Source organism: Pleurodeles waltl, chromosome 1_1, assembly GCF_031143425.1.
Source record: "Pleurodeles waltl isolate 20211129_DDA chromosome 1_1, aPleWal1.hap1.20221129, whole genome shotgun sequence".
Taxonomy (NCBI): domain Eukaryota; kingdom Metazoa; phylum Chordata; class Amphibia; order Caudata; family Salamandridae; genus Pleurodeles; species Pleurodeles waltl.
This window is the reverse complement of record NC_090436.1, coordinates 88,173,018-88,198,146: the sequence shown is the minus strand read 5'-3', so window position 1 is coordinate 88,198,146 and position 25,129 is coordinate 88,173,018. Positions and strand designations below refer to the sequence as shown.

The 25,129-nt window shown below is 45.2% G+C and overlaps 1 protein-coding gene across 2 annotated transcripts in view; it reads right to left on the bottom strand.

Moving 5' to 3' along the window:
- Positions 1-25,129, bottom strand: part of KIAA1328 (KIAA1328 ortholog) — a 665,562-nt gene that overhangs the window by 588,477 nt on the left and 51,956 nt on the right. For both annotated transcript variants that reach the window (XM_069218089.1, XM_069218177.1), the window contains 3 exons: positions 23,782-23,915; positions 19,363-19,454; positions 7,522-7,637 (listed from right to left, as the gene is read on the bottom strand). In XM_069218089.1, coding sequence (XP_069074190.1) covers positions 7,522-7,637; positions 19,363-19,454; positions 23,782-23,915 — 342 coding nt within the window. The remainder of the gene's footprint in view (positions 1-7,521; positions 7,638-19,362; positions 19,455-23,781; positions 23,916-25,129) is intronic.

The following is a 25,129-nucleotide window of genomic DNA, read 5'->3' as shown; positions in this document are numbered from 1 at the left end:
TTCCGTACCACTGTATGAAAGGAAGCAGCTTCCTCGGTATATTCCCCCGGGGACGAAAGGTCCCACTCAGGGGAAGTGTCCAGCCCACTGGCCGACTCCAGTCCACGCAGCCCATCACCCGAGTCCTCTAGCTCTCCTTCCTCTAGGGCTCGTTGGTACTCCTGCTCCTCTAGTACCCGGAGAGCACGCCTCCTTGAATGCAGTCGTTGCTCAATCCGCGGAGTCGACAACACCTCCGCCGAAGTCGGAGATCGGCGCCGCATCCGGCGCCACAGGTAACTTCGGCGCCGACTGAAGAGCAGATGAAACGGATGGACCCACCGGAGTCACAGGCCGAAATCTCGACGTCGACGGGATGGAAATCCCTGGGGCCAATCCCTCCGAAGCCATCGGAGCGGCCACCGGCGCCGACACTGGCGCCGAGCCCACGTTCCCAAACGGGAGAAAGGGCATAAAGGGTGCCGGCCGAAGAGGCGCAGGATCACCCAAAGAAAAGGCCAAAGGCCCAGCCGGAGCACCCCCTGGAGCCATCTGTTGGAAGATGGCATACATCGCATTCAAGAATGCGGAACTATCGGCTCCAGGGGTGGGAAAAGCCGGATACTGGGGTGCCTGACTCAGAGGCGACCCCGACGCCGGAGAAAACACCTGAGGCTCCAATACCTCAATCACCGACGCCTGTCCAGGCAACGTTGGAGACGTCGGAAAGAGCAACGGCGTCGAAGGATGCGCCGTCACCGTGGGGCTGACCTCCCATGTCCTCCGGCGCCGATCCGGAGACCTGGAACGAGCCTCCCTTGAATGACGCCGAGATTCTCTACGGCGCCGGGAGTCTCGATGACGCCGATGTCTTGGAGAAGACTTTTTCTTGTGATGCTTCTCCTTTGACTTGGCCATAAACAGCTTCGCCTCGCGTTCTTTAATGGCCTTCGGATTCATGTGCTGACACGAATCACAAGTCGAGACGTCGTGGTCGGAGCTCAAACACCAAAGGCAATCGGAATGAGGATCCGTCACCGACATCTTGCCTCCACACTCACGACAAGGCTTAAATCCAGACTTTCTCTGCGACATTATTTCCACAGAGAAAGAGTACGCAGCAAGATATACACTGTAACCGCAACAGTAACAGTTGCTCCCTCGAAGATAACCGTTTCGAATGCACGGAAAAAAGGGAACTGACGTCCGCACGTCGTCGAGGACCTCTTATTGCCTGTATGACGTCAGACGGCGTCGCGTGCGAGACAGTGACGTCCTCGTCGACGTGCAGAGACTAGTAAGAAGATTTCCGTAGAATGCTGGCGCCATGGGAGTATTCATGAGGTGAGGAATCCACAGGTAGTTGTATCCATCAGAAATGTAAATACAACATATCTATGCGAATCTTCAATGTGCGTAAATGTATCTCATGTGGCTGCCGTAATAATCTGGGCCAGGTCCATCTCTCCTGGTTCTATATTTTATGGTTTTTGTGTTGCATTATTAGTGTAGTTTAGCAATCACAACTATACCACATACTTATTGAATTAATGAGATGGTAATAAGGCTTGCTTTAGTAACACACTCATTTTTAGGTCGAAACCTACCAGAGAGGGCCACTGTCTGATTTGCCAATGACACCTTGGGGACATTCGGAGAGCTTCCCTGGGAATACATCCCACCCATTGCTTACGACTGGCTTTTTGGTTTGTAACTCCCATTTTCTTGCTTTCTGTTTGCTGGCTTTATTTGTTTTAGGCTGTCTAGCTTGAGTTTGCCCATTCCCCTGCCCAATCCTCATTTACAGTATTCATCTGAGTGCTCCCTTTCTGTAAAGAGGCCTTTAAATCTCATTCTTATCTTATCATATTTGCTGTGCATTTAAAGAAAGAGGTCAAATCTTAGGCTCCATCCTTTGAGGGAGCTTGGTGTTTAATTTTCTTTCTCCCACTTCAAAGTGAGAGAATTTGTGTGACAGTCACACTGCCTACTGGGGATAATTCTGAAGTGAGGTGGAAACAAATATTTTAATACCATCAAAACAAATCAATACACTAGGTGATGACATGTCCACACATTATAGTTTGTGCGCTGTATACTTTTATCAGTAACACTGTATGTCTGTGCAAACGCAATGGTCATTTCAACTGAAGATGTGTTGTCTGTAATGGCACTGCGCCACCACATCATCCATACTCCACTTTACACCACTCCACTCTGCACCACTCACAGTAAACAGTGCATCACTGAACCCTACTGTGCACCATTCCACTCTATACTACTTCAGTCTACGCCTCTCTGCATCACTCTACGCCAATGTACTCTACTCTACTAAGCACCACTGTACTCTGACATTGCAAACTTCACCACTCCACTCTGGAACTCTGCACTATATGCCACTGCACTCTACGCCACTCTAATCTACTCTGCACCACTGCATTCCATGCCACTGCACTGTACCCTGCATCACTCCACTCTATTGTGCACCATTCCACTCAACACCACTTCACTCTACAACAATCACCTCTATGTCACTTCACTCTACACTTCTGCAATCTTTGTTGAAACACTCCACTCTGAGCCACTTTACTCTACTCTGTACCACTCTACACCAGTGCACTCTAACCACTGTACTCTATGCCAATGCACTATGCATGACGTTACTAAACAAACATTTGCAATGCAACAGGTCTCGCATTTGCTCAAGTTAGAGCTATTAGCGTTGTGAACTCCTACCCGGACTTTTCTTGCCAGATAAATTGAAAATTTAAAGTAAAAGAGTTTCCCATAATTGAGCTGATTCAAAGCGCCACAGCCGCCATGAGCATCAGCGTGAAGAGACACAAAAGGAAAACAAAGTTCGATCGCAGTCAAACTTATCGGCAAAATTGCAATTAACCGTGTATCGGGGGCGATAGCCAAGGAGGTAACAAAACCACCCCAAGGAGGGACAAAAGTAAGCCATTTACCAATGTCATCAGAGGATTTTTGAAGGGTAAGCCCATGAATGAGTGGTAGTGATGGCTTGATGTGGGCGTTGTTAAAAGCCCAGACACATACTAACACGTCGGAAAAGCAGCACCAACACTTTATGCCACTGCAGTCTACACCACTTTGGTCTACCCGCACCACTGTAATCCACGACACTGCTCTCTACACCAATCTACTCTACACCAATACACCCTACGCCACTCTACTTTGCAACACTACACTCTGCCACTGAACTCTATGCTAGCCTACTCTATTCCACTGCACTCGTCTGCACCACTGTTCTCTACGCCACTACACTAGCCACTCTACATCAATCCATTTTACGATACTGCACTCCACGCTGCAGCACTCCACGCCACTGCACTCTATGCCACTTCTCAACAACACTCTACTCTGTGCCCCTACACTGTGTGCCACTATACACCATTGAACATAACTATACACCACTTTGTGCTCTTTCACTATACACCACTATAAACTACTCTGCAACACTCTATACCACTGCACTCTAAGCCACTCTACACCACTGCATTCTACTACACTCTGCTCTGCAACATTGCACTTTCTGCCACTGAACTCGGCCGCTACTCTGCGCCACTTCACTCTATGCTACTGGACCACTCTACTCTAAGCAACTCTATGCGACTACACTCTACACCACTTCACTCTACAGCTCTCCACTCTGCACCACTCTTCTCTATGCCAATTCACCCTACTTTACTATGCACCGCTGCACTCTTTGCCACTGCACTCCACATCAATCCAGTCTAGGCCACTCCACTCTACATCAGTGCAATCTACGCCTCTACTCTCTGGCACTGCACTCTACCCTGCAGCACTCCACGCCACTTAACTCTACTCTGAAACAATGTACCTTACATGACTGCATTCTATGCCACTCTACTCAATGCTGCACCACTCTACACCACTGAGCTCTACAGAACTTTACTCTAAACCACTACACTCTACCCAGTGTACTCTATACCATTTTACACAAAACCAATTCACTCTACGTTACTATTCTCTACTCTGCAACACTACACCACTGCACAGTACTTCACTCTACACCTTTGTGTTTTACATCACTGCACTCTACGCCGCTGCTTTCTACAGCACTGTCCAGAAATACTCCACGCCACTGCACTCTGCAAGACTGCACTCTCTGGTACTATACTCTACACTACTGTGCATCACTACACTATGCCACTGCACTCTAGTCTCCACTACTGCACTTTACACCACATCTCTTCACTCTATCCTCCAACACACCACTTTACCCTGCAGCACTTCACTCTACTCTGAAACAATCTATGCCACTGTACTCAACCCTGCACCACTCCACTACACTCTATGCCTTTGAAATCCACTTTGCACCACTCTGGACTGCGCCACTCTATGCCACTGCACTCTACACTACTTTACTCAAAATCAGTGCACTCTAAACTACTGCACTCCATGACAATCTACTCTGCAACACTGTACTTTACGCCACTCTACAGCACTCCACACTAATCCACTCTATGCCGCTCAATTCTACAACAGATTACTCCACTCTAAGCCACACTACTATACAACGCTCTACTGAACTCCATGCCACTTTACTCCACTCTATTCTCCAACACACTACTCAACTTTAGGCCACTCCACTCTGACACTCTATGCTGCTCCACTCTACAACACACTACCCCACTCTAGTACTTCACTCTATGCCTCCCACTCTACGACACTGTACTCCACTCTATGCCACTTCACAGCTCCACTCTATGCCACTTTACTCCACTACTCTATGCTACTTCACTCGACAACCTACTTTACACTGCTCTACGCAACACCCTCTATACCACTCTACTCTGCTCTACACTAAGCCACTCAATTCTACAACACTCAACTCCAATCTTCGCCGTTCCACTTTACAACACTCAACTCCCTCCATGACACTCCACAACATTATGCCACTCCACGCTAATCAACTCTACACCACTCCACGACTCCATGCTACTACAATATACCCCATTCTACTCCACGACACTCTACTTTACAACACTAACTTTTAGCCATGCTGAACAGCCCCCAAGCTGGTGTACAACATGACAAACATTGAAAAAGACAAAAGCTCTACCTGGCAAGCCCTATTGGCTTTGCCAATGCTTGTTTCTTTCTGAAGTTAGTCATCTTATGAACCACCTGGACACCATACCACATGCTCATGCTGTGGATGTTCATTCCAACATAGAAGCGGAGTCAATTATGAAACATGCCACAAGCTGTGAGGGAGGGTTCAATAACCTTTTTAACTAATGGTAAAGTCATATACCCATGACAGTGGACCACAGTCCCATGGATACTGTGAACAAGAAGCAGCATTTTTGTTTCTTTAATTGCATCATGTGGATGGTGTACTACTTCCCCTTACAATTGTCCCCCACTCTCTTTTGGTACGAGGCAGTAAATTGCACAACATTTCCTAATATGCTGAATACCTGAACAATCCTCGCTGAAACGTAAAAAACAAGGAAAGCTAGTCAAAACACAGAATTTCAACTTCTTCTCTGCACCCACCAAGTTGAAATCCGCAGGCTCCACAGTGGTGATGGAACATTTTTTTAAGTAGGGGTGCTGAACAAATACATCATCTCACTAAGATCCACACTTACTAACACTTTCAGATTTGTTTGCGTCACAAAAGTGACCCTCAAAAATAAATAAAATATAAAGCATCGATTAGATCTGGACGAACCATAGCCTGTTGGGGGACATGTTCAAGGGGCTAACAGCAGATTTCCAGTTCAACATAACGTTTTGAGATTAAGTACTAAGTAACAGTTGAATGATGCATTTGGGCGAAACTGCTGACACAAATTAAAAAATACTTAGGTTTAAGGTCAGGCTAGCAGTTACTGTTCACCAAACCAGTTCAATGGAAAAAGTGGTTTCACGAGGAGGTGGAAGCGCCCCAACATCAATACAGCGCTTAAAACAAAGCTTGTACTAATTTTCCAAAATCCTGTATTAAAATAATTGTTTTCATTTATTTTTTTATTCTTTTTAAGAGAGGATTGCTTGATTTTCCCTCCCCAGGTTTCCACACAGCTCTGTCCTCATTTTAGTTCATATTTTCCTTCTCCGTCTCCTTTCTTCTACCTCCCTTCCACTGACTTATATCGCATTTAAACACACTTTTACTGCTTTATTCCTGCAACCCTTCACCCTCCCCCAGTGTTTTATTCAATATCACCACCACTTTACACTATTTTTTACCATGTTTACCATTAGATCTGGAAAGAGGCCAACCTAATGGCTTTCAACAGCAAACAACTCAAACATTTTGAACGAATCATAAGAATTCAACACGGGAAAGAAATACAGGTACAGCACAGTCTGTGCACCATGGAATGGATTAAGTGAACACCCAGCAGTTCAGATCATAATCTGTGGGACCTCTAAACCTAGTTTTAAATATCTCACAGAGAGCAGAGGTATGTGGTAAATTGGCAACCGAGGGCATAATTAAGGATGCAGAATTACAATTTAAAAATTTCTTCTGCAATGGAGAGCAATTAAGAGAGGATCAATGGAGCTTGACTAATGTTAAAATTAACGTTCAGCGTGTGGTCTTTGCAAAGCAAAATCACTCAGATGAATGAACTGAGGGATACAGGAAACAGCAAGCATCCCAACAAAAAAGTACATATCAAAATGCACAACAAAAGACTGTAGAAGGGGATAGATACCGAACAGCTACATAGGGTCAGGTGCTGCTGGTAGCATGGTAAACAGGATTCCAAGGCAAGAACACAATTAAACTCCGGCAAATACAGGATGAACAAATCTGAAACACTCCATAAAACCGAAAACAAATCCAGAGCTCCATGCTAAAACCAGACTAAGAAGGGAAAAGGGGCAAAATTAAATATCTGAACTAATTTAAATAACTGCCATGATTGGAGGAAGAATGCAATAGAATAATAGAAAGCTTGTGTGTCTGAAAAGATATTTACATTTACTGACAGAAAGGAAAACCAGAACTGTGGACAAAGACTTGCCGCCAAAGTTTTAATGATAATTTTAGCAGACTGCCCCCTACTGCGAACAGCGCAATTCACGAAAAACTAGTTTAGAAACTAAGTTCTGCAAGAAGATGGTTTCCCATCACCTCCGAAACAGCTTTCGCCCTGAAGTACTACATTCCACGCACTCGATTCAATGGAAAAACAAGTTTATAAGGCGCATTTTGATGTGCACAATCCTTATGGAAAGCGTTCCAGCGCTGTTTAACAAGAGAAAATCTGTTATTTTCGGTGACAAATGGCCGCTGAGTACGCCAAAACAGCACATGAACAGCTGGGTAGCAGTTTCGAGCTCAAATGAGGCAGTAACCCATGCTGGCGAGCCATCTCTCTGATTGCCTTTGAATGGCGGCCCACGCAGATTTATTCCCCGCGATAAATTTGAGCAATTATTTCTCTTTACGTCACCTCACATTTTTTTTTCACCCCGTCAAATGCCGAACTGTACAGGCTTCAATCTGAGCAGTGCTTTCGAAAAGGATATCTTCCCTTTCTTGGATGATGAGCTCGTTCTGCTCCTCCATTTGGCGAATCTTCTTCTCAAAGGTCTCCTGTTCGGCCTTGAGACGTCCCTCGGTCACTTCTTTCTCCTCGCTTACCCTTAAAGAGAATAAAAGCACCGCAGTTACAAATGAGGCCCTGAGCACGACAACAAAGATGGCATCTTCTGAATATCCCGAGGGAGATAATGGTGACATGTGAATTTTAGCTACCAGAGAGTTAAAAAAAAAAAAAAAATCAGCCATCCACAAACATATAAAAGACGACAGCCTACGTCAGTGGTTTCCACCGTGTGGTCCGGCGACCCCTGGGGGTGCGCGAAGCCACCTCAGGGGGTTCGCGACTACTTAGAAAATTAAATAGATTAGGTCCCCAGCTTTCAGTAATGACTCAATTGGAATCTGAGGACCCCACTACTAAGATTCAGTGGGGGTGCCCAGGCTCCAGTAATAATAAAGTGGGGGTCCACAGAAGTCAAAAGGCTGGTAACCACTGGCCTACGTTACCCAACACAGAGGTGTAAATCAAGTTGGGGACTTGTGAAAGAAACAAAGACAATGCAGCAACAAGTGTGGCCTGAGAATAGCACACTAGCAGTGGAACTTCCAGTCTCTTCTATGCATGCGTAGAGGGTGTGAGAGAAATCAAGCGACAGGGATCTGGAAAGTTCAAAGCTCTCATGTCGCCAGTAGGGGGCACTGGCTTCGTGTCAGCACCGGAAGTGGCATCAGCTGACATCACCAAAGATATATATATATATATATATAAAAAAAATAATGCTCACCCGGACATAACATCAGTTTCCACACTTTTTTTTTTTTTTTTCAAGCCTTTGAGTCAAGCAGGTGGAGCATCAACATGAAATAGCACCAAATTTAATTGTGAGATTTTATTAATTTGCCCCATAACACCTCCATTAAACTGGGAAGTGGGTAAGTCAGTGAGGAATCTGCAAGTAGACCGAGTATGCACCAGTAAGATCGATATTGCACTTAAGTAACTTTTTCTTTTGATGTATACTTTTACTTGCAGTCTCCTCAGCTGTAAACTAGATTCCAGAGCAGTACCCTTCCCTGGAGGAGGGTTGATGGATGGTTAAATTAGGAAATCTAGCAAAACAGACCGGACGAAGAGGCTGTCTCTCCGCACTTTAGAATCTAGGCAATAATGCTTCGCAAAAGTGTGCAGGGATGCCTATGTAGCTGCTTAGCAGAGGTCTGTGATTAGTACCTCTCTGGCAAGGGCCCTACTGGAACGGACCAGATTCCTTTCAGAGGCTCCTTCTTGGCCAAAGTTTAGAAGGTCTTAATGCAGAGGATGATCCAGCAGGACAAGAGTGGGCTTCTGAACTGCTTTTTTCTTTCTCGACACCACAGTACCAAACGAAGAGCTGGTTGTCCCGTCTTATGTCCTTGGTGCGACCCAGCTAATAAATGGCTGCCTGCCGAAGTTCCAACCTATGCAATCATATATTCTCCTTTGCTGGATGAAGTGGTGAAAAGAAAGTCAGAAAGGTGATGGACTGACTCAAGTGGAAGGGAGTCACCACCTTAGGAAGGAAGGCAGCCATGGTTCGCAAAGCCAATTTGTCAGAGAAAAAGGAACTGAACGGCAGACTGGAATTCAAGGCCTGAAGTTTACTGACCTGTTTGGCCAAGGTGATTGTTAACTCTCAAGACAAAATGTTTAGTAGCATTCTCAACTGGCAACTATAAAGGGGTTTAAAGGAAGTCCCCATCAGGAAAGTCAAAACAAGTTCAAGATCCCACTCGGGTACAACAAAGGAAGTAGGTGGATGTAGGTTACTCAACTCCTTTAAAAACTTACCACAATAGGAGACGTGAACTGGGAAGGCTGGTCTGGGAGACAGGAATGCTGACAATGCAGCCAAAGACCCCTTCACTTTCCCGAATGCACACTCTCCTCTTTGCCAGGAACAGTGGAAACGGAGCAATATGGAATGACCTAGCTTGCAATGAATCCAAGTTATTGTTTGCAAACTATGCAGCAAAGTTGCTCCATTTCCCAATTTAGCAGAGGTACAAGAAGCTAATAAGAAACATCTATCACCTCCGATAGCAGCTGAAAGAATCTCGGGTGTCCCAGCTCAATCTCCAGGCCTCAGAGATTGGGATGTAGCACTATTCCCCCAACTGGGAGAGAACAGTCCGGCCTACATGTTAGCTTGAGTGAGGGAGAAGTGCCAAAGGTTTGCATACCACACCCTCCTAGGCCAATCTGGGGAAAGGAGAATGACTTGTGCCTCGTTTTGGCACATCTTCCTCAGAACTTGAGGAATGAAGGGTATGGGGGTGGGAGGGAATGTGTAACGCAGCTAAACGTTCCATCTTCACTGAAACACATTTCCCAAGGCTCCTTTCAAGGGATTTTGAACGGCAGAGAACTGCTGGCATTGAATATTTTCAGAGGAGGTGAAAGGTCCACCTGAGGAGTGTCCCACTGGGCAAAGATATCCTGGACAGCCTACAGCAGAAGACGCCACTCATAATCGGCAAAATAACACCATTCAAGCTGTCTGACATTCAGAGACGCAGTTAGGTGATTGGTAGGTAACCAGATTCCTTGGCAGTGTGCCCAAGACCACAGTCTGAACACTTCCAGACAAAGGAATTGAGACCCTTTTCCCCTCGATTTCAAGTACCACAATTTTTATGTTGCCCATCAAGACCCAGATGTGAATGTTAAGCACCTGAGCTTCTGGGAACCAGAGGCCTCTAATAGCAAGATCCTCCAGCCAAAGGTGAAGGCTCCTTGATTAAAAAGCTCAGGTTCAACAACAGCACAACTGTCCATTACAGGTGAAACAACACCACAGCTGCCACGTTAGGCATTTGCAGATATCTAGAGAGCAGAGGCCTCTGATCTCCAATTCTTCCAGATAAGCACCTCAACCCTATGAGCAGACATCCACTACCACATCAGTGGAGGTTGGAAGGACATCCTTGCTGCCAGGTTCTCCTCCACAACCACCAGGCCTTGCAGTGTCCCAGGAAATCAAAATGGTGTCTGACAGATCTCCCGTTCCGGAATCACTGCTTTTGGAGGCACCACTAGAGAGGCCTCCAGTGCCAGTATGCACGTGTGTCCAGGAGGAGGCAAGAAGTTAACAGGCCAAGCAGGTGCAAGACCTTCAGGACTGGAATCCGAGTCACTTCCCAAACTGTCAGAATCATATCCTCAATGTTCCAGGTCCTAGGAGTAAAGGGAAAGGCCCAAAGTGATGCTGTAACAAGTACTGCCCTATGATTAAGAGGCACTGAAAGGATTTCATATGATATATGGGAACATTGATGGTACAGCCCAGGTCAAATGGTAGTGAAGTCATCAACTGCAAGTGGAGCAACACCACCTCCTGAGACTCTGCTTTCAACATCCAGTCACCCAGGTACCAGAATACCAGTACCCACCTTCTGAGATGGACTACTACACCACCATCACCTTTGAAAAGACTCAAGGTGCTGATGTTTAACCAAATGGGAGGACTGAGCAATGGTAGTCAGTGGGCCCAACCACAAAGAGTAGGTACCTCCTGTGCAACTGCAAGATCGGTATATGGTAGCCCAAGACACTAGCACCAAAAAGCCAACAAAACAACTCAGGTTCACCATAGTTGCCTGAGGTGAAGACGATGATCTGATTATCATCAGCATAAAACATATTACAGAAGCCATAAGATCTAATTAAATCTGTAGAGAGCTTTAATTAGATCTTATGGCTTCTGTAGCATGTCCTGTGCTGATGATACTCAGAGCATCTTCTCTATCATGGACAACTTTGGTTAAACACTGTTGTTACGTTGCCTTTGTGGTGCCAGCTACAGAGTGGATGACCTGTAACTTTCTGAAACTAAAATCTGATCACACATGCTGCTGTTTGGCTCTATATGCTCCAGCTAGTGTTACATCTGGTTGCCTTTAGAGTTAGGTCCCATTCTCACCCCCCACCTGTTGCACTAAGAGTTCTGGTGTACGACTGCAAATATCTGGAACTCTCTTCCTCTTTCATTTAGACTTTTACCCACTAATTTTTATTGCAGAAAGAACCTTACGGCCTGGCTATTTAAATAAGCATAACCCCTTGTCCTGCTCACAATTTTAGTTTTTTCAGCACCAGGACATCCCTTGTTGGCGTAGAAGTTTGCACTCTATATACATTATTTATTCATTCATTTATACATGTCCTGCAAGTCTAAGTACACCATCCAGTCTCCTTCGACCAGCACCAAAAACACTGGAGTCAGGGAGAGCACCCTGAGCAATCAAGACACTAAGGTCTAGGAATGGATTAAAATTACCACCCTTCTTGTCTTGGACACCAGGAGTACAGAGCGTAGCACTCCTGTCAAATCTCCTGCTTTGGCACCAACTCCACCCCTTTCTCCACAAGGACTGCCACCTCCTGCTTCAAAATAAGGAGATGTTTTTCAGTCTGACAAAAATGGGGAGGATGCATCTGGGTAGAAGACTCCTGCAAGGGCAGTGTCTGCTCCAGATCTACAATTTGAAAAACCCACAAGGCCCTAACTTATGGCCCTGCAAGTATGTACAAAGTTGGATAGCTGATCTCCCATCAGTCGCATATGCACTGACAAAGGCAGACAAGAGCCGTTTCCCTGACAGGGCAGGGTAGGAATTGGTTTCATGGCCTCTGCCATTCCCACTGCCCCTATAGCAGCAGTTTCTGCAATTCTCTGCTGGAGTTGTGACAAAAAGTGAATCTGTATGCAAACCCCTAAATTTTCTGAAACTGCTGGTAATCACTTTGAAGACTTAAATGTTTAAGGAGAGTGCTGTTGCCCGCCTGGTTTTAAAATATTGCAAGGACAAATAAGGCTTTCCCCAATACACAGCCTAGAGCTATCAAAAGGTAGGACCATGAGGGTAGAATGGCCCTGACAAGAGAAATCAGATGTCCTAAGCCAGTCACAACGTCTAAGTGCCACAAGCCTATAGCCCTGGCTACAGAGTCTGCAGAGTCCAGATGTAGGAGGCTGGCCTGGTGTGTGGTGGATACCTATGGCACTTACACCTTTTAACAGGTCCAGTTATCCCTTATTAGTGAAATGTAGGCAGTGTCTAGAAGCCAGGCTCTCTAGAGGTAGCTGTGGATAAGCAGCCAAGGCTTAACTAGGAGACATGCAAAGCTCATGCAATACCACTGTAGTCACACACTACCCACACACATGAAACAAAACACTTAGGGGGTCATTACGACCCTGGCAGTCGGTGGTAAAGCAGCAGTAAGACTGCAAAAAGGCCGGCAGAAAAAAAAAATGGAATTATGACCGCCGCGGTCATCCGCAACTTCACCATTCCGACCGCCATGGTGGTGAAGACCGCTGGGCTGGAGATTGCGGTCTCCAGCCCGGCGGGTTTCACTAGACCGCCAACGGTATCAGGAACCTGCATACCGCCATGGATCTCGGGTGGTTGGGAACCGCCATGAGATCCATTCCCTAACGGACGTTCAACTTACCTTGTCCGTTGATCCTCCAGGAGGGGACGGGTTCCATGGGGGCAGCTCCGCCACCAGCACACCGCCACACCAAATCATGGGACGTGATTCAGTGGGCGGTGTTCTGTTGACGTGCGGTGGAGGTTCAGCAACCTCCACTTTCCCGCCGTCCGCCAGTATGGCTGCTGGCGGCTTTCCGTACGAAAAAGGATGGCGGGCTGCCAGCGGTCATAATACGCGGCGCGGAAGACCGCCACCACTGGCGAACTTCAGCACGGCGGTACCTCGGCGGTCTTGCGAAAAGACCGCCGAGGTCGCAATGACCCCCTTAGTGTTACAAAATAAAGGTACTTTATTTGGGTGACACAAATACCAAACATACCAGAGTCTATACTCCCTTAGGAGGTAATACACAAATTGTATACACTAGTATTCAGGGCACTTTCCTGGTGTTTGTCGCAATGCTGCCTGACCAGCTCTGACCATTTGAGAGAAGTGATCCTGCAGGTACTCTGCTAGGTAGCTATGTTCCACAGTGCATGTGTCTAACACCACAGAATACACGTGGACTTGGGGGACTTTAAAGCCAAAGGCAATCTGCCTTCGGAAAATACTCTTACTTACAGTCTCCAGTTTTTTTAGAACCTCTGCTGGCTGGGACTGTAAGAAAATTTCCAGAACAAGGAAAAGCTCTAAAGAACAAGAAGCCTGAACCACCAGGCTCTCAGGTGACAAAAGTATAGATAAAAAAAACTTGGGACACCTTGCTACAGGCCAATCATGCCTGGCTGTTGTCCAACTCACTGATGGAGAGTTAGATGGCCTACCCCAAGCAGATAAAACTGCATGCAGCAGAGTGTCATTAAAAGGTAGAATAGGTTTGGCTACCCAGTGTAAGGCTTGTGCACCTTTGTCTATAAACTGACTTATTTTACACAATAGGAAGTTCCAAAACCTCAGCTGCCTTCCTAACTGACGTGTGGCTATTGCCAATGGGCTCCCACAGGTCCTGGTATTCATCGGGATTAGGTGGCAGATACTGCAATGGCTCACCATCATAATCTGTTCTCGTCACATTCAGAGGGTCAGAATCAATGCCAAACTGTTCATGAATCAAATCACTGTAGAACAACCCATGTGTATGCTCCTCCCTAATGCTGCTATTCTAGGAGTGTTGTGTGTCCCTCTAGGGTCAGACGGCCATGTCCATGGACTCAGGAGGAGGATGTTCTTCTCCAAAAAGTTGTGTCTTTGGGCTCCACACCATTGCTGGAGCCATTGGCACTGAAGGCAGAACAGGAACCATAGGAAAGGGCTGATACAGAAAGAGGGTTAATGGCGCAGAGGTAAGCCCGAATGGTGGAAGTTCAAATGGCCCCCTGACAGGTCCCATGGTGCCTGGAGGTGTGCCAGGGAGAACATGGATCTCCTAAACATGGTGTTTAAGAAGAAAGTTGGATCTGTGCCTGGAGCAGGGAACCCTGGATTGGCCAGAGGGCCATGTTGGCCCAGATAGTGATCCTGAGTTAGGGTTGGGGACAGTGGTGGCGTCAGACCTGGGGTCTGCTGGCACCGGTGGCTGGCACCTGGCCATTAGAGGGAGATATCTCAACCAACTGTAGTCTAGACAATGAATGAGGGGGTTGGAGAGCATCTAGGGGACTTACCTTACTTGAGTTTGTCACAGTCAACAGACTGTGCTTCGGTCTTCTTTCTTGTGACAACTTTGAAGCTGGATACACTGGCAACCTCAAGCAAAGTTGGGAATTTCTCTTACCCCAGTAGTCATATGTGGCCATAGCCATAAAGAGTTCTCCTTCTCTTTAAAGGCCTGGGGGTTATATTTTGACAAGAATCACAAGAACGTGGGTAGTGGTCAGAACCACAGCACTAAAGGCAGATGTTGTGAGTGTCAGTGACAAGTAGCTGACCCTCACAGTCAATGCAGGGCTTGAACCCTGATCGCTTATAAGAAGACATACTTCACTGAAGAAAATGTTTCAAACGAATCTTGAAGATAATGTTATAGAATTACTGACAGGAATATCAGAACTGCGATGTAGGCACCGAAAAAAATGAGAACTGGCATCAGGGCACTTCCTAGCTCAGTGGCATCAAAATGGCATCTTTTCCGATGCGGAAGTGGAACCAGAGCCCTGTACCAGCGTGTAGGAGCTGTGAAAAAGTTTCCAGATCCTGTCTACTGCCTGGGATATTCAAAAGTTGAGGAATCTGCAGGTAGAAGTATCCATAAGAATGAAAGCATTTGACATTGTGATGGAAACTTGGAACTCTGTACTCATACTTTGTAAGGCTCTAGCAGGAGAGCAATGGAGAGACTGGAGGCTTGTTATAAACATTTGAGAGCCATAAAGAGCAAAACAATTTCAGCAATAGTTATTTTAAATAACTTTACTTCCCTTTTCTTTTGACCTAGTCACAGAAACGCATACGTCTTGAGCTACACGTTGTCAACAATGTGTTTTTGTGCTCTTCTACCTTCAAGTAAGTTAACAGAGGTTTGATTCCTAACCCACAGCAGCGACCTCACCCTTCCCCGCGCTTAAGGCTTTACTGTCTTTCATGCGTCTTTCTTTGGAAGATTTGGTGTAAACGGTGTCAGGGATTACAAGTCATTACAACACGTGAAAACAATAAATCAATCTTAAAACATCCACAACCCTTCCCGATTAATAATTTTGAAAGAAACCAGTCTGCCTTTGGTCAAGGGAACAGAAAAGGAAGATTCAAATTAAAATATAAAAATAAGAGCGTTAACCTTTCTCTCCACAGTGATCAGTTTGCATGATATGGTGAGAACTTAATTTTACGCTTTGTTCCTTTCACACTTACTAACGTTTCTCAGAAGCAGCTTCATTATGATCTAGGTTTCTCAAGACAAGCAGAAAGGAATCTCAGATGGCCACGGGGAGAAGGAGGCAACCCCATAGTAGCTGTACGATCTTGCCCCAAGCTCATTCTATTGAGGGCTTTGACATACAAAACTAAAACAGATACGTAAATGCATTTGCCCTTTGGCACCACTTTACCTCAGCGGATCAACGAATTATGAATGAACTTAAGTTGGAGCAAAAGCTTTTGAGGTTCCACCGTAATCCACAGAAATTACTTTGAAGCATTAAAAAGCTGGCCCTGGCCTTCAGCATATCCCACCTCACTTGGAAGCATTTACCTGGCTGCCTATTGTGAAACTGGTTGCTTCTAAGCCTTTAGAAGTTGTTGGTTCAGGTGGTCCACCACAGCCCCATCATGACTCCTGGACTTCCAGGTTTCACATTTCTTCTAACCCAAATTACACCAATTCCTGCAGCTCAGAGGTGCTCCATGTTCCCCAATATTCTAATCTTCCCATTCATGTAGCCATAGGGATGGTGGGCGGCGAGGGGGGCGGGGGGAGGAGGGGTTGAGGAGAGGGAGGGTGGGCGGGGGTTGAGGAGAGGGAGGGGAGGATTGGGGGGGCGCACTTTCGCTGCCTTTTGCCACTGCGTGGGCCTCTTTGCCTTTAGAAATCTGCCTTTCAGATTACTCTTTGCTGCCCAGAAAGAGTGTTTAACATGATATTGGGTACAATCTTAGCTGCGGCACAAACCAACACTATAAAAAATAACTTCATGTTGATTTTTGTGTTCCTTAGTCACTACTCTCCCTCTTTCACAAAAGACTCTATAGTGCCTCCTACTGCAGCTAGCACCAGAAAAAGATTGCTGCCGTTTAAAAGCTTTGTCCAAGTGCACGCTTGAGTATCACGCCCACACAACTAGTCCTCCTTCTACTTGTGTATCACTAAACATCCAAGCCCACTTCCCATGACACGCAAGGATGAAATAAAGCATGTTTTCCAGGGACAGCTAGACTGGGCGAGTGTAGTGAAGGAGGTAGTCCAAGGACAAAAATAATGGAAGTACCCCGAAAGTAGCTTTTCTCTACTCTGACATCTGCTCTCCATCGGTTCCAACTAACTGAAACCTGACTTCACAGCTGAAAACTCTGTCCACAGGCGACACCCTTACAAGAAGATGCATAAACAGACTGAACATGGGGCCCATGAACCCTCTTGCAGGATTTGCCTTTGGGATCCCGATCCAAGTTTAGAGCACTCAACTAATAGGATACCAACAGGCATTTGTTGAATGCAGTGTACAACAGCAACGTGGTATGACTGCTCCTAAACACACTATTAGGTTGAAAAGGTCCTCGACCAACACAGGGAATTAAAACCTGCAACGCCATGCTTTCACTCAACCAATACAGCTGCATCTGCCCAGAGTGCCTTCATAAAGAGGCAATTAAGGGGCCAAAATCGCGTTTGACACACTGGCAAATGGAATATAAACCAAATTTGGTAGGACATTATATCTGTACAACAAAGACGTATTTTAGGTTATCAGCTTACATTTAAAACAATGTGAATACCACACCACACTAGGCATTCAACTTCAAAAAAACAGGAATCATTTCCAGAGCTTTGTAGGACTCACTTCTTTCAGGCACCCCGACCTCCCTAGTCCTAGAGAACAGGTTTTACTATGAATCCATGGGACCCTACCGTTGTTCAAATGCAGTTGACTTGCAGTCCTATCTTTCCATATTGATAGGGCCGAGACTTTGTGAATACTACATTGGGAGAAGAGTCTTCTAGCTAAATGGCGCCAAAACCGAGGTTCAGTTACTGGGTTCTCAATATAAACCTAGATCCTCTTCATTAGACCCTTCCATGAATCCCACAGAACAGTGATGTCCAAATTCAGCCCGAGTGGCATTATGGTTCTGTAGCAAGTACAACAGTGGTAATGTTTCGTACTGCAGTCCACCATAAGCCCGTTTCGGTATCTGCATCAACAATATGTCAATAAAGACAGGAGATTTTGTACTTTTTTTTTTTTTTTTTTTTACTAATACATGCGAAAAAATGATTTTGGGGTTTCACTTCAAAGTATGCCCTTGTGTTCATCAGCACTGGGCTCCCAGTGTTCCTGCAGACCTTCGCAGCCTGTACACCGACAGCGTGACAGCAGATGTTTCCAGCAATGTGACCACCGGTGAGAATGTTTGCTTTTCCACCGGGCCTCATCTTTCGATTTTAGCATAACTGTTCGACTGCGGTCATTTTTTTATAATCTAGAATTCCCTTTCTTTTTGCTTTAATGAGGTTAATCTGGGATTGATAAAGCAGTGATGGCCGTACCCTGCCCTCGGGGAGTAAGCTGTGAGGCGCTGTGCTTGCTCAGGTCCCTGGCGGCGCTGCTGCTGCAGGTGGTAGATATGCTGATGTTGCTGGACGTTTTCCTGGCCCTTTTGGGTTGACTGTGGATGCATGTCAGTTTCCTTCGTTTCAATCACAGGAAATGCTAGTCTTTCACCCCCACCTGGAACCTTTTGACTTATGGTGGCTTTTCTTGCTTTTTTATGTGGAGATTTGTAAAGTCTGACCAGCTCTGGCGGACTTTAACCTCGGACGGAGGGGGTTGTGGCAGGAGTGGAGGGAAGGTAAGGGAGAAGATGAGGAGTTGGGAAATGATCTTTGACCCTTATTAGGAGAATACTTACCTGGCTAGCTGCATCAATATCGCCAAGACTGTCCTACTGTTTTATTAGGGCTCCTCCACCATGCCTTTGTCCTTTTCCCACCAAGAAACAGGCTTCATCAGCCGAGCCAATATAATAATGCGTACGAGTAAAGAGGATTCAAGATAAAAGTAGTGAGAAACAGAAGCAGCCAATCACATCTAATGACTGCAGAATGTCTCGTCCACATTGACCCATCCAACAAGACTGAACACTAGCAAGGCACTTCCATACAGCTAATGTTCCTGGCATTTTTAAACTTAATTTCCAAGATAGTCTGATTACCTGCCAGTGTGCTGGACTCCGTTAAGATACAACGGTCAACATTTACATTCCCTTCTATTTATGGAGCTAAAGCTCGAAGTTGTACTACTATGCATAGACGCAGTGGAGCGTGTGGAGAGCGCTACTGCATGAGTTTTGAAACTGGGCTGCAATCAGGTTGTCTCTCCATCAACTGTTGACTCTAGCGATGCAGGTTTTTGAACCCAACAGCATGGCGGCCAGTGCAAAACCAGTTCTAACGTACTTTGTCATAACTTAACCAGTTGGACTAACATTTTAGATTCATGATGGTTATTTTTGAAACTTTTATTTTATCGTCTGTACTGAAATGACTGAAGTTGACCAACAAAATATTTGCCAACTTAAAAAGTATATTTATTTGAATAAAATAAGTTATCACAAATGGTATGGCGCCAATAGGTTCTACTTAGCATAGTGAGGCTCCCCTCACATATTGCATAAAAACGTGCATTCTCACCTTGCTAGTTCCTTGATTAGATTTGCAATCCTCTTCTTGTCCTCTAGACATAAATCCTTCAAGGAGGCACTCCTTACACCTTCATTAACCGCCTAAAAACAAAAATAATATAATACATTTAAAAAACGGGATCAAACTTCACGTTTGTCACGTTATACATTAGGCTATTAGTGCACCCAAAAAATATTTTTTACAAGAACTCAGACCCGTGAAGAGAACTGAATACTTCATGCAATAGTTAGTCGTCAGAATGTCCAACAGTAGATGTTGTATTCCGTAATGTTTAGCTTGACTGTGCCTCTGCAGAAGAGACCATCCTTATGCAAATAGTACAAGCCTAACCAAAAGAAGCAGCGTGAACCAAACTGACAAGCAACAGATTTGTTGAGTCTATAGCGACTTGTTGTAACGCGCTAAGAAGTCATGGCAGTCTGCACGTCCCTGCTCCTTTTAGGGCGGAGAATAAAGCGCCACAGATAAGTTACTGTGTTATGGAAAATACGGCACTGAGATGTTCCAAGTTCTTGTTCCAAGTGCAAGTGTTTGAATCAGGTTATGATGCTCTCTGTTCATTCTCTTATGTAGAGAGGGGAGATCCAAATGTGGACGTCTCGGTTGCTGTACATTGAATCTCAAGCCAAAGCTAGGCTTGGCCCTCTCAGATAAAAACACATCTGAGGCAACTTAGCAATTCAATCCAAATGACTTGAGGCAGGATGGCAGCAGGGTTTGGTGCATATGCTGTTGGGGCAGGTAGGAGAAAGACCTCAAAGTGATTTTTTATTTGAAGTTGGGACAGTAGCTTACTTCTGGTAGAGCGTGGAGGTCACAGGGTAGTACGTGCGGATCTGCACTGTAGGAACCCCTTATAAACAAGTTACTTAACTTTGGTGACGGTCTTTCTGGTAGAGATTCCAACCACACGTGTCTCACCTTGGCGTCAGACTGGATTTGGAAACTTTTTTGCAGTACCTCTGGCCGCCATCAGGTGGCACCGTGCACCTTCACACTAATACCGTTCTGCTCTGGAAATTACGTGCTAAGCAATATAGTCACCAGTCCCACACACTGTAAATTGCTTTCCAGGGCATCCACACCCTCAGATGCAGAGCCATAGCATCCAATTATCTTGAGTGTATGGATTCCAAAACTTGGGAACTTTTTAAATGAACAGAGCCCAGTTCACAGAACGAGGAGGATGGAAGGATCAGGGAGGAATCTGCAGTATGTCTCAACCAGAAAGATTGTTACCAAAGTTAAGTATCCTTTTCTTCTGATAGAGACTTCTAACTGTATATTCCTCACCTTCTGAATGGACACTTAAGCAATACATATTAAGAGATGGGTCTGTGGCTTGGCTCAAACCAAGAAAACAGAAAAGGCAAAATGTTCCTCTCAGCAAACCTGGCTGTTCAGACAGTAGTGCCTCATTAACGCTTGGAGGGACACCCACATAGCTGCCTGACAGATGTCCAGGACTGGAGCCCCGTCCAATGCGTAGCAGATCTTGATGGTGAGCACGAGCCAGCGAAAGATGGACGTTTTTGCACTGCTTTGTGGCGCTTACAGGAGCAAAGAAATTCAAAGAGCTGATCATCCACTCAGTGTTCTCTGGTATGATCAATGTAAATGATCAGCGCTCTTCTGGGGGTCTAGGGGTTAAAGTTTCTCCTCCTCATTAGAGGGGTGAGGAGGAGCATAGAACGCCAGTAAGGCAATGGAGGGGTGTAGGGGGTGGCAGAGGGAGCAGAGTCAGGCGAGGAGGGTTGTGTGAGTTGGTGGATACCATGAAACAGCTGTGAACCCTGCTGAGGCTTAAGTGGCTCTTTAGAGTACCGTGCCACAGCTGAAGAAAGATCGAAAAGGCTGATGTGGTTGGTGTAGCGGAGCAGACAAGCCCAAGGAGCGTGCTGTGGCGCTGCTCTCTTTGAAGTGCTCCATGGCAGAATCTGCTGTGCCCCCAAAAAAGAAAAACCTATCAAAGGGCATGTCCATACATGTCAACTAGGTGTGACGACGGACAACAATGCTAATGCCAATGCATTGGCTTGCTTAACGGAATCTGTAGTATCCAGGCTACAATAGATGAAAAATTCAGCTGTGTCGCAGCCATTCTGTATGGCTTGGGTCAACACAGGATGAAGGTCTTCCGGGACTCCTGGAAAAAAGTGGATAGGTTGTCACCTGGAACTTTCACCCCATCGTTTAGGAAGTGCACAGGAGACACTCCATCCACTATTTAGTGCCAGGCATGAATGTGGCACCCCAGGAACCATCCTCAGAAGTCTTATTGGACCTACGGAAGATCAAAAGAGGGCTAGACCTGCCATCTGTTACCCGAGAGGTGCACTGAAGGACTGGACCTGCTCCCTCTCGTACCTAGTACAAAAACGAGGGTGCTCAGGGTCAGTTGGCTGACCTCCTTCGTGGCTATAGGGACACAAAAAGCCTCCTTTTCCTGGAAGTACTTCGCTTATCAGTAGCAACTGGAAATGGACTGGACTTTGTTGTTGGACTTTGGCTGTTGATGTTCTAGAATCTCATAGTGTGCTCCCTGAGGTCCGGGGGGGGGGGGGGGGGGGGGGGGGGGGGGAATCTTAGGAGACCCTTGGGCAAAAGTATCTGACCAGCAGTTCCACAGTGTCGTACTAAATTTCAGCTTTTTTCCGGTCAATGCTCCAAGCAAAATGACTAACGCCCATTCTGTGTTGGGACTTGGAAAAGTATCTCTAAAGCTCTGCAGCTCAAGCAGGACCAACCTTCTTTAAGCATCCAGCCTTTGGTTCTACTGCAGCGGTTACAACTTCAACACCAGCCCGCTCAGGTAGGATTTCCTTCCCAAAATGTGATGAAGTTATTTTCTGTGTTAGGCCTCGGAAACCTGTCCAAACTTTTTGACTTTAAGATTTTCACCTGGACCGATTCACTTGTATCTGATCATGGCTCCGTTGCTGTTGGGCTCAATTCACACCCAGGACCGGGTCTTCCATTACCATGGACTATCATTGACTTTCTGTGCTCTTTGGTGCTATTTTCACTTAAATCTTTGAAAATTCAAATATCTAGTTTACCTTATTTGTGTTTTTGTTGTTTTGGTCCTATTTTCCTCATAAACGTTTTCTCTTTATTTTGAAATTGGTTGTGGATTTATAAAGTGTTTTAGTGACTTTTCAACTGTGTATGCACTTTTTAAATATTTTATACATTGTCTTTGATTTAAGTCTCACAGCTTTGTGTCATGTTACCAAGGATTGAGCACATGTTTATTTTATTTTATTTAATTAGTGGGACGTTTAGCACATGATGACCTTATTCTTTGAGGTGGACACTTGTCCACCCCAAATAATAATCCACTTTCCTACTATTGGTCACTGCTACACCGGTGTAAACCAATCTGCATCAGGCAAACATAGCACTCTTATGCAACATTTGAACTAATGACCACCTACCATTCAACCTCCAAATTTGGAATGGGGCTCAATAGATACAAAGCCTACAATTCTGATAAGCACCTCTTGGGAAGGCTAAGAACCTTATGTAATCTAAGTATTCTCAAGCAACCACTTTGGTGAAGACTGGGGTTAATCCGAGGCTGGCAAGGTGAGTGCCAAGAGCCCAAGAACGTCATATATTAAACAGCAAGAGACATGGCGTATGGCACTTTGTACAAAACACTTTCGTTTTATGGACTGAAACTCTCAACTGGTAGCTTTATCGTTCAATTATTGATTCCTACAATGCAACCAGTTATTGATCTGTGAAGATGCAAAGCATCAAACCTCTGGTTTAGAGATATGCAAGATGCAGGTGGTTGTCATATGAAGAAAGTTAGGTCCGATACAGGTTCTCAGTGGCATGCCATAAAAAACTTCCCAGCAAAACATAAGATTCCTCAGAAGTGTGACTATCGAAGATCCTTGAATGTAAACAAATGTGAGATGCTGCCTGAAATCACTTCTCAACATTAACCCTACATGAAATATAACGAATGATGTTGTGGAAAGAGACCTAAGTTTACTGTGCAAGTGTGGGGCATTCGGTTTCATTTGAAAGGAATCCTGCAGAGTTTAGAAGCACATCAGCCAAGCAAGATTGCTTAGTACAGATATCTTTTTATAATTTGTAGGGGACAAGATCAAAAGGTGGTAAATCAACACAGCTCTGTATGTCATAAAAAGAGGACCACTGATTGAGTAAAATAGCTATTATAAAGCACCAAGAGACAATTCAGAGGCTGTTATATAAATAGTTAATAAATATTACAGATAGTCTTCAACATAAGTATGTCTTGATTATAAACCAGCTGTTCAGACTACCTTGTGGTTGATGAGGAAGGGAGAAAAGCATGCTTCTATAAAAGATGCACCATACTTTAAGTAGAAAAGAGGATGGGGCTAAAAAAATAATAATTACAAATACCTGTTGTTCTCTTTCACCTCCGCTTTTCGAGAGATCCCTGTGGGTGGAGGTGGTGGCCATCTTCTGACTGGCCTCCTCAATTGCCCGAGTGAAGAACTTGGATCCAGGTCTTGAATTACCTTCTCTAGAAACCCCTTTAGATAGCAAAAAAAATAATTATCTCCAGAGGCCTTTCAAGAAAGGAGACTATTCTAGCACGCAGAAATTAACAGATTTTGAAGAAACGTTAACTCACATAACATACATTAACTGCATAATAAAACACTCAATGTGAATACTAAAGAGTAACATGAGCACAAGCAAAAAGCAGAAACAAATAAAGTTAAATGTGATTGACTCCTTGATGCAGGCATCATTTGTTACTTGAAGAAAAAAACCTTTATGCAAATTATGCATAGACATTTTTAGAAAGTATTCTAAGAAAATATCCAAACCATAATACTTGGGAATACTGCTGTTAGGCCTGGCATCCTTGGTGTGGTTTTTCCCTAAATTTTTGCCTTCAGAATTCCTATTTTTAATTTTGCTGGCCTTAGGACTCTGCATTTTCCCACTGCTACCAGTGTTAAAGTGTGTGTGCCCTCTGCTTAAAACATGTTAGATTGACTAATATCCAATTAGCATTTTTAATTCATTTGTCAGACCCTAGTAAGGTGGCACTACGTGTGCCCATGGCCTCTAAATTAAATGCACTGATTGTGCCACCTACCTAAGAAGCCCTTTAAACGTGTCTCAGGCCTGCCATTGCTGCCTGTGTAGGTGCAGTTTTGAACTGCCATTTCGACCTGGCAAAACAAACCATTTGCCAGACCCAAGCCTTCCTTTTTAACACATATAGCTCACCCTCTAAGTCAGACTCTGGACATTACCAAGGGCAGGGTGCAGTACTTTTAAGTTTTACATGTCCTGGTAGGGGGAAAAAAAACTCTAAAGTAATTTTTCAGTACTGCAAGGCCTACCTCTCTTACACAATAACATTGGAATTACCGTACTATATTTTATAAGCATAATTTCCAAATTGAAACAGGTAGCCCCTTCATGTCTGGGGACTCTGGAATCAAAATTTAAAAATCGTAACTTATGGTGAAGTCGGATTTTAAAATCGCAATTCTGAAAATGTCAGTGTTATAGAGTTGGCATTGTCTTGCCTTAGCCATTTGGTGCCTGCAGCCGGTCTCCAGGTCACATGACTGGGTGTGGGTGACACTGGGCCCACGCGTGTTCCTCCTAGACAGACACATGCAATGGGAAGCTTAGGTGTTACTGGATGGGCCACCACTGGCAGGTTGGGAGGAAGGACTGCATACCCCCCTGTACTTAGTAGGGAGCCAGGAAGGCAAGGCATCTG